Below are 22969 nucleotides of genomic sequence, written 5' to 3' on the forward strand. Positions count from 1 at the left end.
CTGTAACCTGATGTAAGAGTAATGCTGGAAAGTCAAAAGGACAAGGTCACATATGTGAAATGGACAGAGGTGTTCTGCAATGTGCCCATCCAGAGGAGAATGAGCTGCAAATGCAGAACGCTAGACAGTGTACAAGTAAATCACCGCCTGACATGGAAACTATGCTTAGAGCCCTGGACGGCATCTTCTGCAGTTGCTTGGGAAGGGGAGAGGTTATTGGTGAAGTGAGAGGGGTGAACAAAGATGGTCACAGAGGGGAACATTCTTTGGAACGCTGAGAAGGAAGAGATGAAAAGGGGCCAGTGGGCTGGATGTTATGCCTGGTAGCGGAGTCATATTAGAGAATTGTGGAGGATCAACTGTTGATGTTGAAGGTTGGTGGGGTGGAACATGAAGTCAAGAGGTCTGACCCCTGATGCTACAGACTTTAGAAGCAGCAAGGCCATTGTCAGTTTGAGATGCTGTGCAGTGACTCATTACTACACCTTTGCCAGCACCAACGAACTTCTCGACTAAAAGGTTTTCTTTAAATGCTGTGTGGGATTAGCTCGGTCAAGATTTTGGAGGAAAATTTCAGCAAGGCATCCAACATTTTTAGCAACTGCTTAATTTAATCTGGAGATGGTTTCTAATTTTGTGTCCACATCATCTTTAAACCAATCTATTCCTAATTATCTTAAAGATATATTCCACCCACCCCTCCCATTTATGAATTTATTCAATTGTTTTAATTACTATTACATCTGGGTTTAATAGCTTTAATACACATTTGTTTGACCTGCCTTGGTCTTGTCCTGATTCACACCAATCTTGTTCTTGCCACACTAGTGCTTAACTAAGCCATTTTATGGTTGTAATTTTCTTTAGATCTTCCTCTTTCTGTGTTCCCTATCTCTGTAATCTCCACAAGCTGTTATACAACCATTAACACAAGCTCTCTACCCTTGATCTCTGGTCCTGGTGTTTGAAGTCTTGATTATTTATAAAGCCGCTGAATTCCAGGAATTTTATTTTTCCTGGAATGCAAGCTGTGTAAAAGGGTCGCTGCCATTCCTGTTCCGAGATTTTACCTCCAAGTCCCCTAGTAAATTTCCCGGAGCGCCTGCAGTCTAAAGTTAGCTGCAGGCATTCCATGAACAAAGGGCCATTGAATAGTACTTTTCAGTGACACACATTGCAAGTCCAGCATCTTTGATTACCGCACTGGTATGCTGTCTAAACTCGAGATTTTGAGTTTTGGTCGTTCATTTTGGTCTTCAGACCTATAAAATCATGCATATTCTATCTAAAAAACATAAATTTCAGGGGAATGGCCTGGAAGAGATATACTCAGAGTGATAATATGTCCAGTCCACTGGTCCCTGCTGCTGATCTCAGAAAACTGACGATGTCAGTGTTCAGGAACGCTGATGGGTAAGTGCATTATGATTATGACCTAGGGCAGTTTTGGGGTCATCCTGACAAGAATTTGATGGTAGGGACATTTAATGATTAAACGTGAAGATAGGTGATGATCTTCCGATGTAAATAGTCTATTAAATGGAGTCCAGTATATTCATGTGCAGTACTCGCTTTTTCATGTCTCCCACATTTGGTTTCGTATAGATTTACCTGATAGCAAATTATCAGCTGCCGTTGATGATCTTAACGTCTTCTCAGAAGCTCTTGATACGTTACACCTTTGTTTGTGGAGCTCATCTTCTCGTTGAAGAACTTCCCTGATCTCTTGCCCAATAATAGACTCAGATCCATATGAGCGAAGCTTGAAGAAAGGGTTATTTTGTAATGTATCTTCTCTTTCAGTCGATGAGTTGGAAGGCAGTGGAAGGCATGAAGAACGTTGTATGATCAGGTTGGGTGTTTCCAGAATTACAATATTAGCAGTTTCCCCATTGGGATACTTATTTTTAAATATAGCATCATTAACTTCTGCTTTGTCTTCTGAGGTCATCTGATCATCTTGCACTATAACAACATTAGAAACATTTGTTTCATTACGGAAGGGACTCCTTCTTATTGGAGGTGAAACCAGCAATCTGACAGGAGTATTAATGGGTGGAACTAGCATTTTATTGGGAAATGGGCTTGGGAAGGGATTTTGCAGCTGAAAGAACTTCCTTCTCTCTTCAATCGCTGGATCTTCACCATGCTTCCCCATAATCTTTCCCTCCTTCTTCAGATCAGCTTTCCGCTGGCGTTCAAGTAACATCTCATGCTGTATATGCATCTCAGCAAGTTGATTGTTTCTAACCTTGAACGATGAAGAGGAAGGAAGAGGCGGAAAAGTAAGTGACCTGGTTTTAAACTCGACAAATTTTTCCGGGCAAGGAAATATAGTCATGCCTCTAGCCTTTCTGAGACTTGTCTCCCTGTTCAGACTGAGGCGTATCTCCTTTTCAATCGGTGTCTCGGGCATTTCACACACCATGTGCCCAGAATATGAGGGCTGGTCCTGAGCTTCAGAAACAGGTAAATTGTTACCTTCAAGACTGAATGTCCAATCATCAAGACCAGAATCACTCCCTTCTGGGAAAGGACTAAGGTCTGCTGTATTCAATAACATTCTCTGGTTTAAATCCCCCACTGTGTCATTATTCTCTTCTGATGCTACCATAGCCTGGTCTTGAGTTGGACCCATTGACTTTCTCAGGCATTCAGCTTCATCATTCTTGATTCCCGTTGACCTCTTGCCTTCTGAGCACAAAGATCCACAATCAGGAGAGGTTGTTTCATGTTTTTTTGATTTGTTATCAAAATAATTATCGATTTGTTCTTTAATAAAGTGTTTGGATACCATTTTACTTTTCTGATCTTTGACCATTGACCCATGTGTCATGCTGAGTGCTTCTCGTTTTAACCATTGTTTGCGAGCTGTGGCAAAATCCATATGTTCTGTGTCCATCATTTGAGATCCTGGCACCTCAGCCTTTTGCTTCTCTCTGTGGAAGGGTTTATCAGATTGAACTTTCATTCTCCTGGGCTTAATTTGCACTTTGCCATTCTGGCTGGGGTTGTTTCTCAGCCTGTGATGGTGCAGCTCCATAATTTCTAATACAAGTTTCCTATTGAGAGAAGTCAAACTTTCAGCAGACCCATTTTTCTGAATGAAACTTCGTTCATGTTGATTTGTGTTGGAATGTTTTTGGAACAATTTGGGTGTGTTCATCTGATGTGACTCTAACATATCTTCATATTGCCCTGAAGGGGAGGTGATTGGCAAAGGTTCATTTTGGATAGTGCTTGGAAGGTTCTCTGATTCTTGTTGATATATCAACCTGCAGTTCGATGTTTGATCACTGCCTAAATAACAGCTCTTCTTTCCACTTGGATCGGTAGCTGACAGACTGATCATGCTTTTATTAACCTGTGATGTGGCTAAAATATCTGGACTTTTCATGGATAACTTACATAAATTAACTGTGGAGAAACTATTAGCATTTTCTTCTCTTTGATTTAAGTTTGTAGAATCTTCACATATTACTCCATTGGAAATGAATACGGACAGCTTTGACGACGATTTCTTTCTTGATCCTGTGCTTGAAGCCAAAGCCATTACCTGTTCAACTTTGTTTCCAGTTTGGGAGTTCTCCACCATTTCATTATGACAACCCTCAGCTGGAATTGTGGCAGCTGAAAGAGGTTTCTTAGCAATGACCTTTCTTTCCATTTCTAAATCTTTTCTTGCTATTCTGTTAGCTGTTTCCTCAGCAAGTACTACGGCAGAATAATCTTTGTGAATAGTGGCATAGATCACTTTTGATGTCTCCAAAGATGAAGACACTGTCGAATGGTCGAAAACATTTTCTGTTTTGAGAACCTTGCCTTGAAGTTCTTGCTTTGTGTTATCTGAACTGTCATCCTGTTTTGTTAAACTGGATTTTGCTATCACTGAGCAAGTATTCAAGGGCTTCTTTATGTCGTTTAACCCAGGGTAGTCGTGTGTGGCATTCGCATTAAGCCTTCCTTGATGATCAATGGCATTAGCCGTTACTTCTGTTTCCATGGTAATAGCCTTTGACACATAAGCTTTTGAAGAATTTGAAATGTTTTCTCCAGGATCCATGGTTATAGCTGACGAACAAATATTTCTAATGTCAACAACATTTTCTTTTTCTTGCTTTCCCTTCATTACTTCCTCGGCCAGAAAGCCACTTTGCTGCATTGACAAATATGCATGTAAGTTAACAACTCAGTTAAAAGATGCATTAATCAAACTTTTCAACAAAATACATGATAAGGCACTTCTACAAACTCCACAGATATCCCTACCCTTTGCATTAGGTTTTAAGCAGTTGTCCTGATAGTCACAAAGGAGAGTTGTGTCTATGAGAACATCATTTACCCTTTGACCGAGATGTAACATGAAGTAAATAGTTTAATTTAACTATCAATTCATTAATTAATTTGGTTTCTCGGTTTTCTCCTCTACAACAGATGCAGAGTTCACATTTATTGTCAGAGGGCATACATGACATCACATACAGCCCTGAGGTTCTTTTTCCTGTGGGTGAAGCAGAACTACCACTCATTGGTAGTGCAAAAAAAACTGTACACAGCATTGTAAGCAAATAAAGAACTATAAATAGATAACAAATATAAACAAACAATATGGAGAAATTTTTTAGAAAAATCAATAAAGTGCACAATTAAGAGTCCTTACTTGAGTTCCTGATTGAGTTTGTTGTTGAGTCTGATGGTAGAGGGGTAGCAGCTGTTCCTGAACTTGGTGGTGCAAGTCCTGAGGCATCTCTACCTCTTTCCTAATGGTAGCAGTGAGAACAAAGCCTGTGCTGGGTGATGTGGATCCTTGATGAATGCTGCTGCTCTCCAACACCAGTGTTCCCTATAGATGTTCTTGATAGAGGGGAGAGGTGTTTGCCTGTGATGTCCAGGGCCTTTGGAGCTTTACGCTCAGGGGTATTGGTGCCCCCATACCAGACCGTGAAGCACTTGGTCAGCACACATTCCACCACACATTGGCAGAAATTTGCCAGGGTTTTTTATATCATACCAAACCTCCACAAACTCCTGAGGAAGAAGAGGTGCTGTTGTGCTTTCTTCACAATGTTAAATGTAGTATTATGTGACAATAATGGAACCTTTACCATTTTCCATTAATATGTTTAGTCCAGAAAAAATCCTCTGAGATAGTGACTCCCAAGAACTTAAATTTGCTCACCCTCTCCTTCTCAGATCCCCCAACGATAATTGGATTGTATATTTCTGGCTTCCTCTTCCTGAAGTCAACAATCAGCTCCTTAGATTTGGTGATATTTAGTGCGAGGTTGTTGTTGGTGCACCATTCAGCCAAGTTTTCAATCTCCCTTCTGTATGCTGACTTACTACCTTTCTTTATACAACCCACTACTATGGTACAGTATGATCGGCAAATTTGTAGATGGTGTTATTGTCATACCGAGCCATGCTGTCGAAGGTGTAAAGTGAATAGAGCAGGGGGCTAAAAATGCAACCCTGTGGTGTGGGCGGTACTGATGGAGATTGTGGAGGAGTATTTTTTTCACAATCCTCATTTTAAAACTAGATTTGCAGGAGGATGGGGAAGCAGAGTACCAGAGTAGATAGAGGAGTGGAGGAAGGAAAAGATGATGTGAAAATTGCATGTACTATCATAAATCAATAGGTTGCATCTGGTGAAATTTTCTAAGGTCAATTTATTTCAATGCAAGGAATATTGTAGGAAAGGCAGACAAATTTAGAGGGTGGATTGGCATGTGGAATTATGACATTGTGGCCTAGTGAAACTTGGTTGCATGGGGGGAAGGACTGGCAGCTTAATGCTTTGGGGTTCCGATGCTTTAGATGCAATAGAACTGTGGGGGGGGGGGGGGGGGGGGAGGCGGGGGAGTGGGATTCTTCATCAGGAAAAATATCACAGCTGTACTCAGGAAGGATAGACCAGGGGGGTTGTCTACTGAGGCCATATGGGTGGAAATGAGCAACGGGAAAGGTATGACCACCCTTATGGGGTTGTATTATAGATCAGCGAATAGTCAACTGTAGATGACTATTGATAAGCAAATCTGTAGAGAGGTAGCAGACAGCTGCAGGAAGCACAAGGTTGTGATAGGAGATTTTAATTTTTGACCTATTTACTGGGACCTCCATACTGTAAAAGGGATGGATGGCTTGGAGTTTATCAAATGTATTCAGGAAAGTTTTCTAATCAATATATAGAGGTACTAACTAGAAAAAATGCAACACTTTTAGGGAACACTTTTAGATGAGTAAGCCTCCATATTCTGAAGGACCACCTCCAGTGACTGATCTCTTCAGGCTGAGCTCCCCTTGTTCCAATAATCTTTGGTGGAAGTAGTTTGACCTGATCCTTGCCACATTGGCATCCCTGATCAGGTGCTCCATGTGCTCTGCAGCCATCATGGCCAAATATTCACAGGCCCTTCCCAGGGTTCGCAGGGCCCGGAGTATTCAGCGTTCGACTCCCCGGGTCACTGCATTCACATGACCAGGAGGTGCCTGACATAGACTTCGTTAATCTTTCACAGGAACTGGCCCTATATAATGTCCATGGTCTCCTGATACGATGCGGCATCTCTGATCATTGAGTACACCAGGGTGCCAACTTGGGAGTGTAGTACTTGTATGTTGTCGTCTCTCACTGCATAATGGCTGAAGATGCCTGCAGGAATGCCTCAAAACAGCGTAGCCAGAGTTCAAAATTGGTAGATTGGTAGAGGTATTAGGGGATATGGGGAGAAGGCAGGTAGGTGGAGTTAGGTCATAAATTAGATCAGCCATGATCGTATTGAATGGCGGAGCAGGCTCGATGGGCCATTTTTGGCTTACTCCTGTTCCTACTTCCTATGTTCCTATGTTCCTTCAGGTGATTGAAGGTCAATTTCCACATTCTCTCAATTCAAGATCTGCTCCATTATAAAAATTATAGCGAATAAAATTGATGCACCATCAATGACTCCAAGAGACAGAAGATGAGGAAACTGATAAGATGTTATTTTCTAAAGAACAAAGACACCTCTATGCTGCTCAGCTGTCCTGCACTGGCAAGGGGGCTGAGGAACAGTCACCTTTATTCAGGAGCCTGTGGGAGGGGCCACTGGTACAGTCAGCCAATGGTCTACCCAAACAGATTGGTACGGAGGAGATTTACTGGAATGTTGCCTGGATTGGAGAGCGTGCCATATGAAGCTAGATTAACAGAGCTGGGGCCTTTCTCTGTGGAGCAATGAATGGTGAGAGGTGACTTAATGGAGGTATATAAGATTATGGGTGGATTAAATAAGGTGGACAGACGTGACCTTTTTCCTGAAGCTAGAGGACATCAGTTTAAGCTGAGTGAAGAAATTTAGTGGAGTTGTCAGAAGTAAGTTCTTAAACAGAGTCGTTAGTGCCTAGGATGCATTTGCAGGGGTGATGGTGGAGACTGGTGCAAAAGAGATATTTCTCCCATCATCAGAAATAACCTACCTGCATCTAGTCTGTCCATTCCTTTAAGAATTGAATATGTTTCTATAAGATCCCCCCTGACTCTTCTAAATTCCAATGAATACAAGCCTAGTTGATCCAGCCTTTCTTCATATGCAAGTCCTTCTATTCTTGGTATTAATCTAGTGAACCTTCTCTGCACCCCCTCCATGGTGAGGATGTCCTTCTTCAGATAAGGAGACCAAAACTAAACACAGTATTCCAAGTGTGGTCTCACCAAGGCCCTGTACAGCTGCAGTAGGATCTCCCTACTCCTATACTCGAATCCTCTTGCTATAAATGCCAACATACTATTCGCCTTCCTCACTGCCTGCCGTACCTGCATGCCCACTTTCAATAACTGATGCACAGTGACACCCAAGTCTCGCTGCATTCCCCCTTTTCCTAAACAGATGCCATTTAGATAATAATCCTATTTCCTGTTCTTATCTTCAAAGTGGATAACCTCACATTTATTATATGTATAACTGTAATGCACTGCAGCAGAGCGAGCAGACACAAACTTGAAGACTGTACAACAGGCTTTATTTGGCTAAAAGTCTCTGCTACTGTAGTGGCTGTGATGGTGACTCCCAAGTGACTGGCTCGGGAGAGGCTGGCTAAGGACTGTATCCTGGTCGGGTGATTGACAGCCGGCAGGGTGGAGTTTGCCCCCTAGGGGTCTATTCAGATCAGCTGATTAACTGCCAGCCAGGTGTAGTCTGTCCTCCGGTGGTCTTCTGGCTTGTTCTGAATGATGGGAGGAAACCAAAGCCCCTGGGGAAAACCCATGCAATCACAGGGAATATGTCCCATCTCCTTATAGACAGCATGGAATTCGAACCCCAGATCTGATTACTGGTGCTGTAAAGGCATTGCGCTGACCTCTTTGCCAACTGTGCCATCTTATATTTAAAAATATAGTATATTTAATATCTTCTCTCTTTGGCTTGGCTTCGCAGATGAAGATTTATGGAGGGGTAAATGTCCACGTCAGCTGCAGGCTCGTTTGTGGCTGACAAGTCCGAAGCGGGACAGGCAGACATGGTTCCAGCGGTTGCAGGGGAAAATTGCTTGGTTGGGGTTGGGTGTTGGGTTTTTCCTCCTTTGTCTTTTGTCAGTGAGGTGGGCTCTGCGGTCTTCTTCAAAGGAAGTTGCTGCCTGCCGAACTGTGAGGCGCCAAGATGCACGGTTTGAGGCGATATCAGCCCACTGGTGGTGGTCAATGTGGCAGGCACCAAGAGATTTCTTTAGGCAGTCCTTGTACCTCTTCTTTGGTGCACCTTTGTCACGATGGCCAGTGGAGAGCTTGCCATATAACACGATCTTGGGAAGGCGATGGTCCTCCATTCTGGAGACGTGACCTACCCAGCGCAGTTGGATCTTCAGCAGCATGGATTCGATGCTGTTGGCCTCTGCCATCTCGAGTACTTCGATGTTAGGGATGAAGTCGCTCCAATGAATGTTGAGGATGGAGCGTATACAACGCTGGTGGAAGCGTTCTAGGAGCCGTAGGTGATGCCGGTAGAGGACCCATGATTCGGAGCCGAACAGGAGTGTGGGTATGACAACGGCTCTGTATACGCTAATCTTTGTGAGGTTTTTCAGTTGGTTGTTTTTCCAGACTCTTTTGTGTAGTCTTCTAAAGGCGCTATTTGCCTTGGCGAGTCTGTTGTCTATCTCGTTGTCGATCCTTGCATCCGATGAAATGGTGCAGCCGAGATAGGTAAACTGGTTGACCATTTTGAGTTGTGTGTGCCCGATGGAGATGTGGGGGTTCTGGTAGTCATGGTGGGGAGCTGGCTGATGGATGACCTCAGTTTTCTTCAGGCTGACTTCCAGGCCAAACATTTTGGCAGTTTCCGCAAAACAGGACGTCAAGCGCTGAAGAGTTGGCTCTGAATGGACAACTAAAGCGGCATCGTCTGCAAAGAGTAGTTCACGGACAAGTTGCTCTTGTGTCTTGGTGTGAGCTTGCAGGCACCTCAGATTGAAGAGACTGCCATCCGTGCGGTACCGGATGTAAACAGCGTCTTCATTGTTGAGGTCTTTCATGGCTTGGTTCAGCATCATGCTGAAGAAGATTGAAAAGAGGGTTGGTGCGAGAACGCAGCCTTGATTCACGCCATTGTTAATGGAGAAGGGTTCAAAGAGCTCATTGCTGTATCTGACCCGACCTTGTTGGTTTTAATACCTAGTGTCGCCGAGAATGTTCTCCCAGAATCAGAGTGCGGCTTTCGCTCAAACAGAGGAACTACTGACATGGTCTTTGCCCTCAGACAGCTCCAAGAAAAGTGCAGAGAACAAAACAAAGGACTCTACATCACCTTTGTTGACCTCACCAAAGCCTTCGCCACCGTGAGCAGGAAAGGGCTTTGGCAAATACTAGAGCGCCTCGGATGCCCCCCAAAGTTCCTCAACATGGTTATATTTAATATATTGCCATAACATACCTCGGTTAATCTTTCCATCAGATTTCTTGACAAGGGAATAAGAAAAGTGCCATTTAAATAGCTTAAATCATTTGCTCTGTTTAAAATGTTAGTATTTCTAGTTTTGTAGTTATTTGTCATTAATATCAGGGGTTCAATTAGTAAGTTTGCAGATAACATAAAAATTACTGAAGATGTAAATGATGAGTAAGTTATTTTTCAGGGTACAATGGGACAGAGATCACCTTAAAAATTAGGAAGAATGATGGCCAAGTGAATTTAATCCAGACAAATTTGAAGTCAAGCATTCTGAGAGATCAGATTCTGTGAGAACATACAGAATAAACGGAGCACTGATGCACCAAGTGATCTTAGGGTGAAAGTCTGTAGCACTCTGAAGTGGTGTCAAAGATTGGTAGAGAAGAAAAGGATATTTGGTTGACTTGCCTTCGTAGGTTGAGGAATTGAGTATAAGAGTTGAAACATCACATTGCAGTTGTAAAAAGCATTGACTCGACTACACTTAGAGTATTGTGTACAGTTCTGGTCACCACACTACAGGAAGTATGTGGAGGTAATAGAGAGAGTCCAGAAGTGATTCACCAGTGTGTTGCCAAGAATGGAAGACTGCAGCAATACGGAGAGATGAATAAGATGGAAATAGGATATAAGAGCAGGATGTGATGTTGAAGCTTTATAAGGCACTGGTGAGACCTCACTTTGAGTATGGGGTACAATTTTGGGCTCTTTATTTAAGAAAGGATATGCTGACATTGGAGAGGGTTCAGAGAAGATTCACAAGAATGATTCCTGGAATTAAGTGATCAGCATATGAGGAACATTTGACGGCTGGTGGACTGTATTCCTTGGAGAGTTCAAAAGAATGAGGAGGGACTTCAAGAAGCATTTAAAATATTGAAAGGCCTGGACAGAGTAGATAGGCAAAGTTATTTCCCATGATTGGGGAATCTAGGCCAAGGGGACACAACTTCTGGATTGAAGGCTGCCCATTTAAAACAGCGATGCAGGGGAATTCCTTTGGCTAGTGAGTGGTTAATCTCGGGAATTTGCTACTACTGGCAGCTGTGGAGGTCAAGTTGTTGGGTGTACTTAAGGCAGAGATTGCTAGGTATTTGAATTGTCGGGGTATCAAAGGTTATGAGCAGAAGACGGAAATGGGGCTAAATTGGAGAATGGATCAGCTCATGATGAAATACTTGATGGGCTGAATAGCCTACTTCTGGTCCCACATTTTAGATGTAAGGCTGAACAGTGAGCTCACAGATGTTTTCAAAATTATGAGGTGCATGGATAGGAGAGATAGAATCCTCTTTTTTTTTCAGATCATGGGATCTTGACACAGGAAGGATTTAAGGTGAGAGTGTAGCAAAATATTACTCACTGAGCCATGAAAGAAAGTATGTGCACATTATAGAGCTGAGTTTAAAACTGATTAATCCAGGCCTTATACACTTCTGTTCCTGTCACTTCGGATAGGACAAAAACCCATCCCATGCACAGAGTTTTTCCTGTACTTGTAGCAGTGCATCTGGCATTTTGGGAGCTGGTTTGCTTGCTGGTAAGTGGGTCACCACAAGAGGGGAGAAATTTAAATTGAGGGATATGTTTTCCACAGCAGTTGGTCAGTATCTGGATACGGCTACCAGAGGAGGTGGTAAAGGCAGATATTATCACACCATTTAAAAAGTATTTTTACAGGTACTTGGATGGGAAAAAATAGAATGATAAGGGGCTAACATGGACAAGCATGTTCAATGTAGATAGGCATTATGGTTGGCATGGAAATGGTCAGCATGGGAATGTCGGCATGGGCAAATTTGGCCTATGATCCATCTTTATGCTAGATCTTTCTATAGTTCCATAAAAATTGTCAGTTTTGCCAGACAATGTCTATCCCTTTACAAATCCTGTCCCACAACTATTTAATATTTTCACATTAAATTTAGATATACAGCTCTGTATCAGGTCATTTTGGCCCATGAGTCCGTGCCGCCCAATTTACATCCCATTAACCTACACCCTCTGTACGTTTTGAATGGTGGGAGGAAAATGGAGCCCCCAGGGAAAACCCATGCAGACATGGGGAGAGCGTACAAACTCCTTACAGACAGCGGGGGATTGTTCAATAACTTTTCTTGAATTGCAAGATAAATCCGTTTAAAGTCAGCACCATAAGGATATTTAAATAAGAAAATAGCCTAACATATTTTTGGCATAATATTCACTGATATCCAATCATCCCAGTGGGAATTTAATTAACCAAAGCTTCAAATGAACATTTTACGTTACATTAAAACAGCCATTTTTTTTTAAATAATTTTTTTGTCACTTCCAATTCAACTGAAATGGGCGCTCCTCATATTTAACTGATATATGATTCCCAGGCAATGTTCCCTCCGGGCTAAATTGTAAAAATTCATTTGTCTGCCTTTCTAATATTGGGGTCTATTTTTCAATGGTAGTGTCACAGGCAATACAACAATACCCTGGTCCATGTCAAAATTGAGCTTCCACCTGGGATTGGATAATTATGGTCAGATTGTGATTTGTGGTCAATTTGGTTTCAGGCCAACTGTTTAATGAAAGGTATCCAAAAACAGAGGCTTTATAATGGCTAACACATAAATAGGAACTCTTTGAATATGGTACACACAAACTCGGATCCAGTGATCTTATTTTTGTGCTGGCATTTTAAAAAGGATTAAAAAAAAAGCCAAGACCAATACTGTATGTTTGTTATGAGAGGTTTGCGAACTCATCTTGTAGCTCCAGGTCTCCCTTGAACTCAGCTCTGGTTTCTCCCTCCTTTTTGCTTGTGTTTATCCATTGAAATTGCTTTTTTTAACCATGCCTTGCATGCTTCTGGGCCTATCCACAGGCTACCTAATGTTGTGTTTTATCCTCTCTATCTTATGCATAGAAGCAGACAATTGTGACCACACCAACCAACCATATTAATCCCATCTCCCAGCATTTTCTCTCTTGCCACATTTGCCTGGGTCATTCAAGCGTTCATCTAGGTACCCACACCTCATGTTTCAAAAGCTGAATTTAACACCTTCTCCTTCACCAGAGAGTGCTTATTCCACTGACCTAGGCACTGTGGTAACCATTTACTATCTCAGTTTGTCATTATAGGTTAGTAGAGAGTTAGAAAGCATATTGTTGTTTCCAGCTCATTACCAATCATGCGATGGATTGTGGCAGCCTTCCCACTAGCTAATATCAAGGGATGTCCCAGCTTCTTGGCCTCCTTACGTTTTTAGACACACATACAGCACAGTTACAGGCCCTTTCAGCCCACAAGCCGAGGCTGCCCAATTACACCCAATGGACCTACAACCCCCTGTATGTTTTGAAGGGTGGGATGAAACTGGAGCACCTGGAAGAAACCCCATGCAGACACTGAGAGAACATATAAACTCCTTACAGACAGGACGGGATTCAAATTAATCTGCCTCCTCTATAAGACTGCACAAATTTTTTTCTTCACAGACGTTTAAATGAAAGCTCTGAATAATGCAAACTGAATTGGTTCCCTAAGAAACAGATTTTTAAAAAAACCATATATTTTACATCAGTTTAGTTGAGATAATAACATCCATGGTTTTTGAGAGGTCATATACTTCATAATAATTCTGTAAAATCAGTTCAAGTGCCTGTACAAATGCTTTTACTAACGTACAAAAGAACATTTTGCATTTTAGCTACCTTTCCTTTCAATGCAGAAGACATGAGGTCTACTGCTCAAGGGATATTTGTGTGTCTTCAGGAGTAACATATCAGGATTGCTCTCTCAATACCTCAGGATGGGAGGGGGATTGCAACTGGAGCGGTTGAACTTGTCCGTGGCATTTTTTAATAATCCTTCCATTTGCTTGAATATGCTGTCAGTTGCAGTCACAGCAGTGCATTAGTTGTTACTTGAACAAGCAAAAGAAGTTGTATATTAAAATCCCACATTGCCAATATGTGAGCTTATAACAAACAGAAGGAACCAGTCAGACCTGGGGACACAATCACTTCTCCAATGCCATCTGGATAGTGCCACACTGAGGTGGCTCAGAAAGCCAATTAACCGATTAGCAGCATAAATGACACATCACCAACATGCAAGGTACCCATTGGTCTGCCTGGTATGGAGATGCCCATGCAGAGGGTATTTAAGTTGGCCTGTGACATCATGAACACCAGTCTTCACTCCATTGTGGACATCTACAAGAGGTGGCGTTCTGAGAACGCACTTTGAAAAGCTCGTGTAACCTGATGTTCTGAAGTTCTAAACTCTTGCATTGCCTATGGTTTGTGATCTTTACTCAGTTAAGAAATGCTAAACAAGGATGAAGAAAAACTATTAAGCTTGTCTTCTCTTTTAGAATCAGAATCAAAATATATTACCATGAGCATGTCATGAAATTTGTTGTTTTGGGGCAGTATCACAATGCAAACATTAATATGAACCAAATTACAAAATAAAAACAGTGCAAAAAAGAAAGAAAGAAAAAGACAAAGCAAGGCAGTGTTTATGGTTCATTGCTTGTTCAGAAATTTGATGGCAGAGGGGAAGAAACTGTCCCTGTGCCACTGAATGCCCGTTTTCAGGCTCCTGTACATTTTTCCAGATGTTAGCATGGCCAGGATGGTGGGAGGTCTTAAGAATAGAGACCGCTTTCTTAAGACACCTCCTCTTGTAGATGTCGTCGATGGAGTAAAGTCAGGTACCCATGATGTTGCAGGCCAAGCTAACAAACCTCTGGAGTTTTCTCTCGTCCATACCCAGACATTTTTTTTTTTCATTTTTTATTTTTCACACCATAAATCACAATAGCCATGATATACACTTTTTCTTTTTCACACATTTACAGTGACTTTTTCTCCCCCCCCCTTCCTCCTCCCAAGCCACCCCCCCACCCCCCCCCCCACTCTCATCCATTTTAGGTATACAATCTAGGTTGCATTAATTCAGTCAGACAATGTTGTCATTCAACAAAAATACACCAGAAATTCTACAGAGTCCATTCTTTTCTTTCCTTCTCCTTCCATCAACTTAGGTAATGTTTGTCCCCGGTAGGTTTCCGCTATTGTATTTAATGTAAGGCTCCCATACTTGTTCGAATATTTCCATATTATTTCTTAAATTATATGTTATTTTTTCTAATGGAATACATTTATTCATTTCTATATACCATTGTTGTATTTTCAAATTATCTTCCAATTTCCAGGTTGACATAATACACTTTTTTGCTATGGCTAGGGCTATCTTAACAAATCTTTTTTGTGCATCCTCCAAATCAATTCCAAATTCTTTGTTTTTTATGTTACTTAGGAGAAAGATCTCTGCATTCTTTGGTATATTGTTTTCTGTTATTTTATTTAATATCTGATTGAGATCATCCCAAAATTTTTCTACTCTCTCACATGTCCAGATTGCATGAATTGTTGTTCCCATTTCTTTTTTACATCGAAAACATCTATCAGATACTGTTGGGTCCCATTTATTTAACTTTTGCGGTGTAATGCATAGTCTGTGTAACCAATTATATTGTATCATACGTAGCCTCGTATTTATTGTATTTCTCATCGTTCCAGAACATAATTTCTCCCATGTTTCCTTTTTTATCTTTATATTTAAATCTTGTTCCCATTTTTGTTTAGTTTTACCATTTGTTTCCTCATTCTCCTTTTCTTGCAGTTTAATATACATATTTGTTATAAATCTTTTGATTAACATTGTATCTGTAATCACATATTCAAGGTTACTTCCCTCTGGTAAACTCAGATTGCTTCCTAATTTATCCTTCAAGTAGGATCTCAGTTGGTAATATGCCAGCGCTGTATCTCCAGTTATATTGTACTTATCTCTCATTTGTTCAAAGGATAAGAATCTACTTCCTGAAAAACAATTTTCTATTATTTTAATCCCTTTTTTTTCCCATTCTCTAAAGGAAAGGTTGTCTATTGTAAAAGGGAGTAGCTTATTTTGCGTCAATATTAGTTTTGGTAATTGATAATTTGTTTTATTTCTTTCTACATGGATCTTCTTCCAAATATTGAGGAGATGATGTAATACTGGAGAAGTTCTATGTTGTACCAATTTTTCGTCCCATTTATATAATATGTGTTCAGGTATCTTTTCCTCTATTTTATCTAATTCTAATCTCGTCCAGTCTGGTTTTTCCCTTGTTTGATAAAAATCTGATAGTGCGGCTCTATAATAATTTTTAAAGTTTGGCAATTGTAAGCCTCCTTGTTTATACCATTCTGTCAATTTATCTAGTGCTATCCTCGGTTTCCCCCCTCTCCATAAAAATTTCCTTATTATTTTCTTTAACTCTTTGAAGAATTTTTCTGTCAGTTGTATTGGCAGTGCCTGAAATAAGTATATTATCCTTGGAAAAATGTTCATTTTAATACAGTTTATCCTTCCTATCAGTGTTAGTGGTAGATCTTTCCAATGCTCTAATTCTTCCTGTAATTTTTTCATTAGTGGATTATAATTGAGTTTATATAATTGGCCTAGATTTTTGTTTATTTGTACACCTAGGTATCTTATTGCCTGCATTTGCCATCTGAATGGAGATTCCTTCTTAAATTTTGAGAAATCCGCATTATTCATAGGCATTGCTTCACTTTTATTAACGTTTATCTTGTAACCCGACACTTCTCCATATTCCTTCAATTTCTTATATAATTCTTTTATTGATAGTTCTGGTTCTGTTAAGTACACTATAACATCATCCGCAAATAGACTGATTTTATATTCCCTGTCTTTTATTTTTATTCCTTTTATATTATTATCTATTCTTATCAATTCTGCTAGTGGTTCTATAGCTAGCGCAAACAATAAAGGTGATAGTGGGCATCCCTGCCGCGTTGACCTGCTTAAGTTAAATTGCTTTGATACATGTCCATTTACTGTCACTTTCGCTAACGGTCCCTTATATAATGCTTTAATCCAATTAATATACTTCTCCGGTAAACTGAATTTTTGCAATACTTTGAACAAATAATTCCATTCTACTCTGTCGAAGGCCTTCTCTGCATCTAAAGCAACTGCTACTGCAGGTGCTTTATTTCCTTCTACTGCATGAATTAAGTTAATAAATTTACAAATATTGTCTGTTGTGCGTCTTTTTTTGATAAATCCAGTTTGGTCTAAATTTACCATTTTCGGTACTTGTTCTGCTAATCTGTTTGCTAATAGTTTAGCTATTATCTTATAGTCTGTGTTTAGCAAAGATATTGGTCTATATGATGCTGGTAAGAGTGGATCTTTCCCTTGTTTTAGTATTACTGTAATTATTGCTGTTTTACATGAATCTGGTAAGCTTTGTGTTTCATCAATCTGGTTGATTACATCCAGGAGGGGCGGTATTAATAAGTCTTTAAATGTTTTGTAGAATTCTATTGGAAATCCATCCTCTCCTGGTGTCTTATTATTTGGTAATTTTTTTATTATCTCTTGTATTTCTACTATTCCAAATGGTTCTGTTAATTTATTTTGTTCCTCTATTTGTAGTTTTGGTAGTTCAATTTTAGTCAAAAATTCCTCTATTTTCCCTTCTTTCCCTTCATTTTCAGTTCGGTATAATTGTTCATAGAATTCTCTAAAGTTTTCCTTAATTTCTTTTGGATTATATGTAATTTGTTTGTCTTTTTTCCTTGATGCCAATACCATTTTCTTAGCTTGTTCTGTCTTAAGCTGCCATGCTAGGATTTTGTGCGTTTTTTCCCCTAGTTCATAATATTTCTGTTTTGTCTTCATTATATTCTTCTCTACCTTATATGTTTGTAATGTTTCATATTTTATTTTTTTATCCGCCAATTCTCTTCTTTTAGTTGTATCTTCCTTCATTGCTAATTTTTTTTCTATGTTTACTATTTCCCTTTCCAACTGCTCTGTTTCCTGATTATAGTCCTTCTTCATCTTGGTTACATAGCTTATTATTTGCCCTCTAATGAATGCTTTCATTGCGTCCCATAGTATAAACTTATCTTCCATTGATTCCGTATTTACTTCAAAATACATTTTTAATTGTTTTTCAATAAATTCTCTAAAATCCTGTCTTTTAAGTAGCATGGGGTTTAATCTCCATCGATACATTCTTGGAGGGATCTCCTCTAGCTTTACTGTCAATATTAAGGGTGAATGGTCCGATAGTATTCTCGCTTTATATTCTGTTTTTCTTACTCTATCCTGCATACTAGCTGATAACAAAAATAGGTCTAATCTTGAGTATGTTTTATGTCTAGCCGAGTAGTATGAGTATTCCTTTTCTTTTGGGTTTTGTTTCCTCCATATGTCCAAAAGTTTCATTTCTTGCATTGATTTAATTATAAATTTGGTTACTTTGTTCTTCCTGTTAATTTTTTTCCCCGTTTTATCCATATTTGGATCCAAATTCAGGTTGAAATCCCCTCCTTTTAGTATGTTCCCTTGCATATTAGCTACCTTCAAAAAGATATCTTGCATAAACTTTTGATCTTCTTCGTTAGGTGAATATACATTAAGTAGATTCCAAAACTCCGAATATATCTGACATTTTATCATAACATATCTCCCTGCTGGATCTATTATTTCCTCTTCTATTCTAAATGGCACATTTTTACTAATTAATATAGCCACTCCTCTTGCTTTTGAATTATATGATGCTGCTGTTACATGTCCTACCCAATCTCTCTTTAATTTCTTGTGCTCCAATTCAGTTAAGTGTGTTTCTTGGACAAATGCTATATCAATTTTTTCCTTTTTCAGTAAATTTAGTAGTTTCTTCCTTTTAATTTGGTTATGTATTCCATTAATATTTAAAGTCATATAGTTCAGCGTAGCCATTTTATACTTTGTTTATCTTCTCCTTCCGTTTTTCCATCATTACCTTTCCTCCTTTTCCATTTCTGTTTTCTTATTTTCAACTCTTTATAAGACAACATTCCTACAACATCCAACATTTTCCTTATTCTCCTATTTATATCTTCTTTATCCCCAATCTCCCCTTCCCCTCCTGAGTTGTCCTTTATCCCTTGTCGGACAACCACATCTCCCCTCTCCATTTGGGTTTGCGAATTCACTCGCAAGCATCAACTGATTTTGCAGTGACCGCTATTTCTCCCCACCCAGCCCTCCCCAGAAAAGATTTCACTTTTCATATGTAACAAAGGTCACTCTTTTAATTCCCTTCTTATTCTCTCTATTCCATTACCTTCCCTTATTCATTCTTGTCTATACTATCTATATTTTCCTCTAAGTACAGATACCTTTACGTATGCACATTTTATCTATTCACTCTTATACCTCTTTACCCACATACATATCAATCGTGATCATTTTTACTCTCATTACCCGTCTTCATCCCTCAGTCTATTTTTGTAATTGTTCTGCAAATTTTCGTGCTTCTTCTGGGTCCGAGAATAGTCTGTTTTGTTGTCCTGGAATAAATATTTTCAATACCGCTGGATGCTTTAGTATAAATTTATACCCTTTCTTCCATAAAATCGCCTTTGCTGTATTGAACTCCTTTCTCTTCTTTAGGAGTTCAAAACTTATATCTGGATAAATGAAGATTTTTTGCCCTTTATACTCCAGTGGTTTGTTGCTCTCTCTTACTTTTTCCATTGTCTTCTCCAGTACCTTTTCTCTTGTAGTATATCTTAGGAATTTTACTACAATAGATCTTGGTTTTTGTTGTGGTTGTGGTTTAGAGGCCAATGCTCTATGTGCCTTTTCTATTTCCATTTCTTGCTGTAGTTCTGGACATCCTAGGGTATTAGGGATCCAATCTTTTATAAACTCCCTCATATTCTTGCCTTCTTCATCTTCCTTAAGGCCCACTATCTTTATGTTATTTCTTCTGTTATAATTTTCCATTATATCTATTTTTTGAGCTAACAGTTCTTGCGTCTCTATCGCTTTTTTATTAGATTCCTCCAATTTCTTTTTTAAGTCTTCTACCTCCATTTCTGCTGCTACTGCCCGCTCTTCCATCTTGTCCATTTTCTTTCCCATTTCTGTTAAGGTCATATCTATTTTATTCATTTTCTCTTCTGTGTTGTTTATTCTTTTTCTTAAATCATTAAATTCCTGTGTTTGCCATTCTTTAAATGACTCCATGTATCCTTTAATAAGAGAAAGTACCTCCTTTATCTTGCCTTTCTTTTCTTCTTCTATTTCACTGTACTCTTCCTCTTCTTCTTCCTCTGGGTTGGCCATCTGTTGTTTCTTTGTTGCCCTTTTCTTCTCTTCTTTCTTGTTTCCATTGTCTTCTGTGGTCTCTTCTTGCTGCAGGTGTTCTGCAGCTGTCGTTGCCGGCTGTGGAGATCGACTCCCCAGCTGGTCCCCCCTCCCGTCGGTGTGTTTTTTTTCATGCGCATCGCGCATGCGCGAGGAGTCGCGCATGCGCGGTTGCGCACTTTTACTCGGCTCAGCGAGCCATTTTTGTAGTCCATTATCTACCGACCTGAGGGAGCGGGTTTCTCTCTCCACAGCGGGCCTCTTCGAACAGGTAAGGCCTTCACCTTCTTCCTCCGTTGTCTTCTCTTCCTCTCTTCTTACCATTGCTTTCGATTTTTCTTTTTTTGTCGCCATCTTCTTTCCACCTTTATACTCACTTTTCTTTAACTTTTATTTCTGTGCCTTTGTGTTTTCCTTTGTTTTTCCCGACTTTTCTGGAGAGGGCTGGAGTTCACTGTCCGGCCACTACTCCATCACGTGACTCCTCCCTCCATACCCAGACATGAAGCAATCAGCTCAAATGCTTTCAACTGTTGACAGTGGTATATTTTGAAATGTGCCTTTATGGAGAATAAAATCAAGTGAAATGTTTACAGAACTTTAAGAGAAGCTTTGGCCATAACTTACAGATTTGCAACATTGAAACGTGCTATTTACTAGGAACTGGATGAATACAGTTATTGCAGGTTATTTACAAAATGTAACAGTAAAAGTCCTTGTATGAAACCCTGAGCAATTGTAACAAATAATGTGTAATACTTTTGGCTTAATCCTGTACATTTCCCTCCTTCTCAAAACCAAATGACAGCTTCCTTTGACCAATGCCCCCTTTACACAAAGGTATTATCCACCTTTCAAATGTTTTATCCAGCTGTGTGAATGCATCGAGGGCAGATTTGAGGGTTCTGAACTTACCTGGCTTTAATCGGGCAAGGTAGGTAATGTTAGAGGGGGAACTGCGTTGCCAGTGCTGCTGTGCTACACATCCTGCCTCTTTTGCTTTGGGAAGCTGGCTTGCTGAGTAAAAGGACTCAGTGACCAGCTTTTCTTCTGCTCTGTGTGAACAAGCAAGCCATTTTCCAGAGAAGCTGCGTTATTGGCGTGAATGCAGCAATAACGCAGCTTTTCAGTTGTAAAAGGGGTAAAAGCCTCCAAGTTGTTAAGGGTCATAGATGTGAACCAATCTGGGATCAAGTGCCAAAGAAATTATGAAGGCCCTTTTTTCCTGCTATTACCAGATCCAGTTTGTGGTGATATGCAATTACACCACTAGGTCACCAGGGGTCATCCCGGTGACCTTGTCTATCAAGCAGTCCAGAGCTACAGTCTAGCCTTCCAGGTTCGTCTTGCAGAGAGACAAGACCTTTTAGTGAACATATTAGTTTATTAAAGCTGTCTTATACTCACACGGCTGGTGTGGTTATTGTCAGTACACAGTTTATGGCAGGGTGGATTTATTTTCGTAGCAGACTGAACAAGCCTGAATAGAGTGATTAAAGATTTGCAACATTGAAACGTGCTATTTACTAGGAACTGGATGAATACAGTTATTGCAGGTTATTTACAAAATGTAACAGTAAAAGTCCTTGTATGAAACCCTGAGCAATTGTAACAAATAATGTGTAACACTTTTGGCTTAATCCTGTACATTTCCCTCCTTCTCAAAACCAAATGACAGCCCACCTCACTGACAAAAGACAAAGGAGGAAAAACCCAACACCCAACCCCAACCCACCAATTTTCCCCTGCAACCGCTGCAACCGTGTCTGCCTGTCCCGCATTGGACTTGTCAGCCACAAACGAACCTGCAGCTGACGTGGACATTTACCCCTCCATAAATCTTCATCCGCGAAGCCAAGCCAAAGGAGAAAGAAGATTATCCACCACTTATGTTGGCAGCAACATAAGCCAAGTAATAAACCTATTTGAATATTGCAGCTTTTGTTATTTCACTTCTTGGGGATTAAAGTACTTATTTGAATAAAAGAGCCACTTCTTAGCACAGGCATTTCACAAACACAAGCTCTTAATAAGAAAAAAAAGTTGTAATACACAAATGTGCTGGAGAAACTCGACATTTCACACAGCATTTATCAGAAATAAAGGGTAACCAACATTTCAGGCCTGATCTTTCATGAAGTTATGAGGAAAAATTAGCCAGGCATCTGATTAGAATGGTGGGGAGAGGAGAGAAGGAAGGAAGGGGGAGGGGAGGAGCACAGGCTGGTAGAAGAGACTGAGGTGATGGGGGAAGGGTAGCTCTCTGACAGGAGAGGAAAGGGGAAGGGGTGGGAAGGTGGAGGAAATGGGTCTACAATGGTAAGACTAAATGCAGACTGTTTCATTGATCACCTTCGCATTATCTGCTGCAATAGCAAGGACTTCCCAGTAGCCAACCATTTTAATTCTACACACTATTCCCACATGAACATTGCATCATGCACTGCCAAACTAAGGCTTCCTGTGAATTGGAAGAACAACACCTTATATTTCCCCTGGTCACATTCCAACTTGATGGCATTAACATGGACTTCTCCAATATCCACTAAACCATCCCCCGAGTCTCTTTCCTTTTCCTTCTGTTTCCTTTCCCATCTTTTTTTTTTGCTCACACCTTGGTGAAGGGCTCAATACAAAACTCAAATTACCTCAACTTCTGTGTGACCTCCTTAGTTTCTCCAGCACCTGTGTGTATTGCAATCACCTCTAGCATCTGCAGACATTCTTGTTTACCTGGACAAAGAAATATAATATTGCTGAAACTCACCTCTAGTTTAATTCTCACAAACCACCTCAAGATTTAGTGAGTAAATACCTGATGATATCA

General features: G+C 40.1%; 1 protein-coding gene across 11 annotated transcripts in view; it reads right to left on the reverse strand.

Annotated features, from left to right (window-relative positions):
* LOC138763963 (uncharacterized) overlaps positions 1-22969 on the reverse strand; it is a 33048-nt gene that overhangs the window by 5221 nt on the left and 4858 nt on the right. For 7 of the 11 annotated variants that reach the window (XM_069939046.1, XM_069939040.1, XM_069939043.1 and 4 more), the window contains one exon: positions 1612-4156. In XM_069939046.1, the coding sequence (XP_069795147.1) occupies positions 1612-4129 (2518 nt within the window). In that variant the 5' untranslated portion in view covers positions 4130-4156. The other 4 variants (XM_069939041.1, XM_069939044.1, XM_069939039.1 and 1 more) reach the window with 4 other exon arrangements.

This window comes from Narcine bancroftii, chromosome 5 (genome assembly GCF_036971445.1).
Source record: "Narcine bancroftii isolate sNarBan1 chromosome 5, sNarBan1.hap1, whole genome shotgun sequence".
NCBI classification, from domain to species: domain Eukaryota; kingdom Metazoa; phylum Chordata; class Chondrichthyes; order Torpediniformes; family Narcinidae; genus Narcine; species Narcine bancroftii.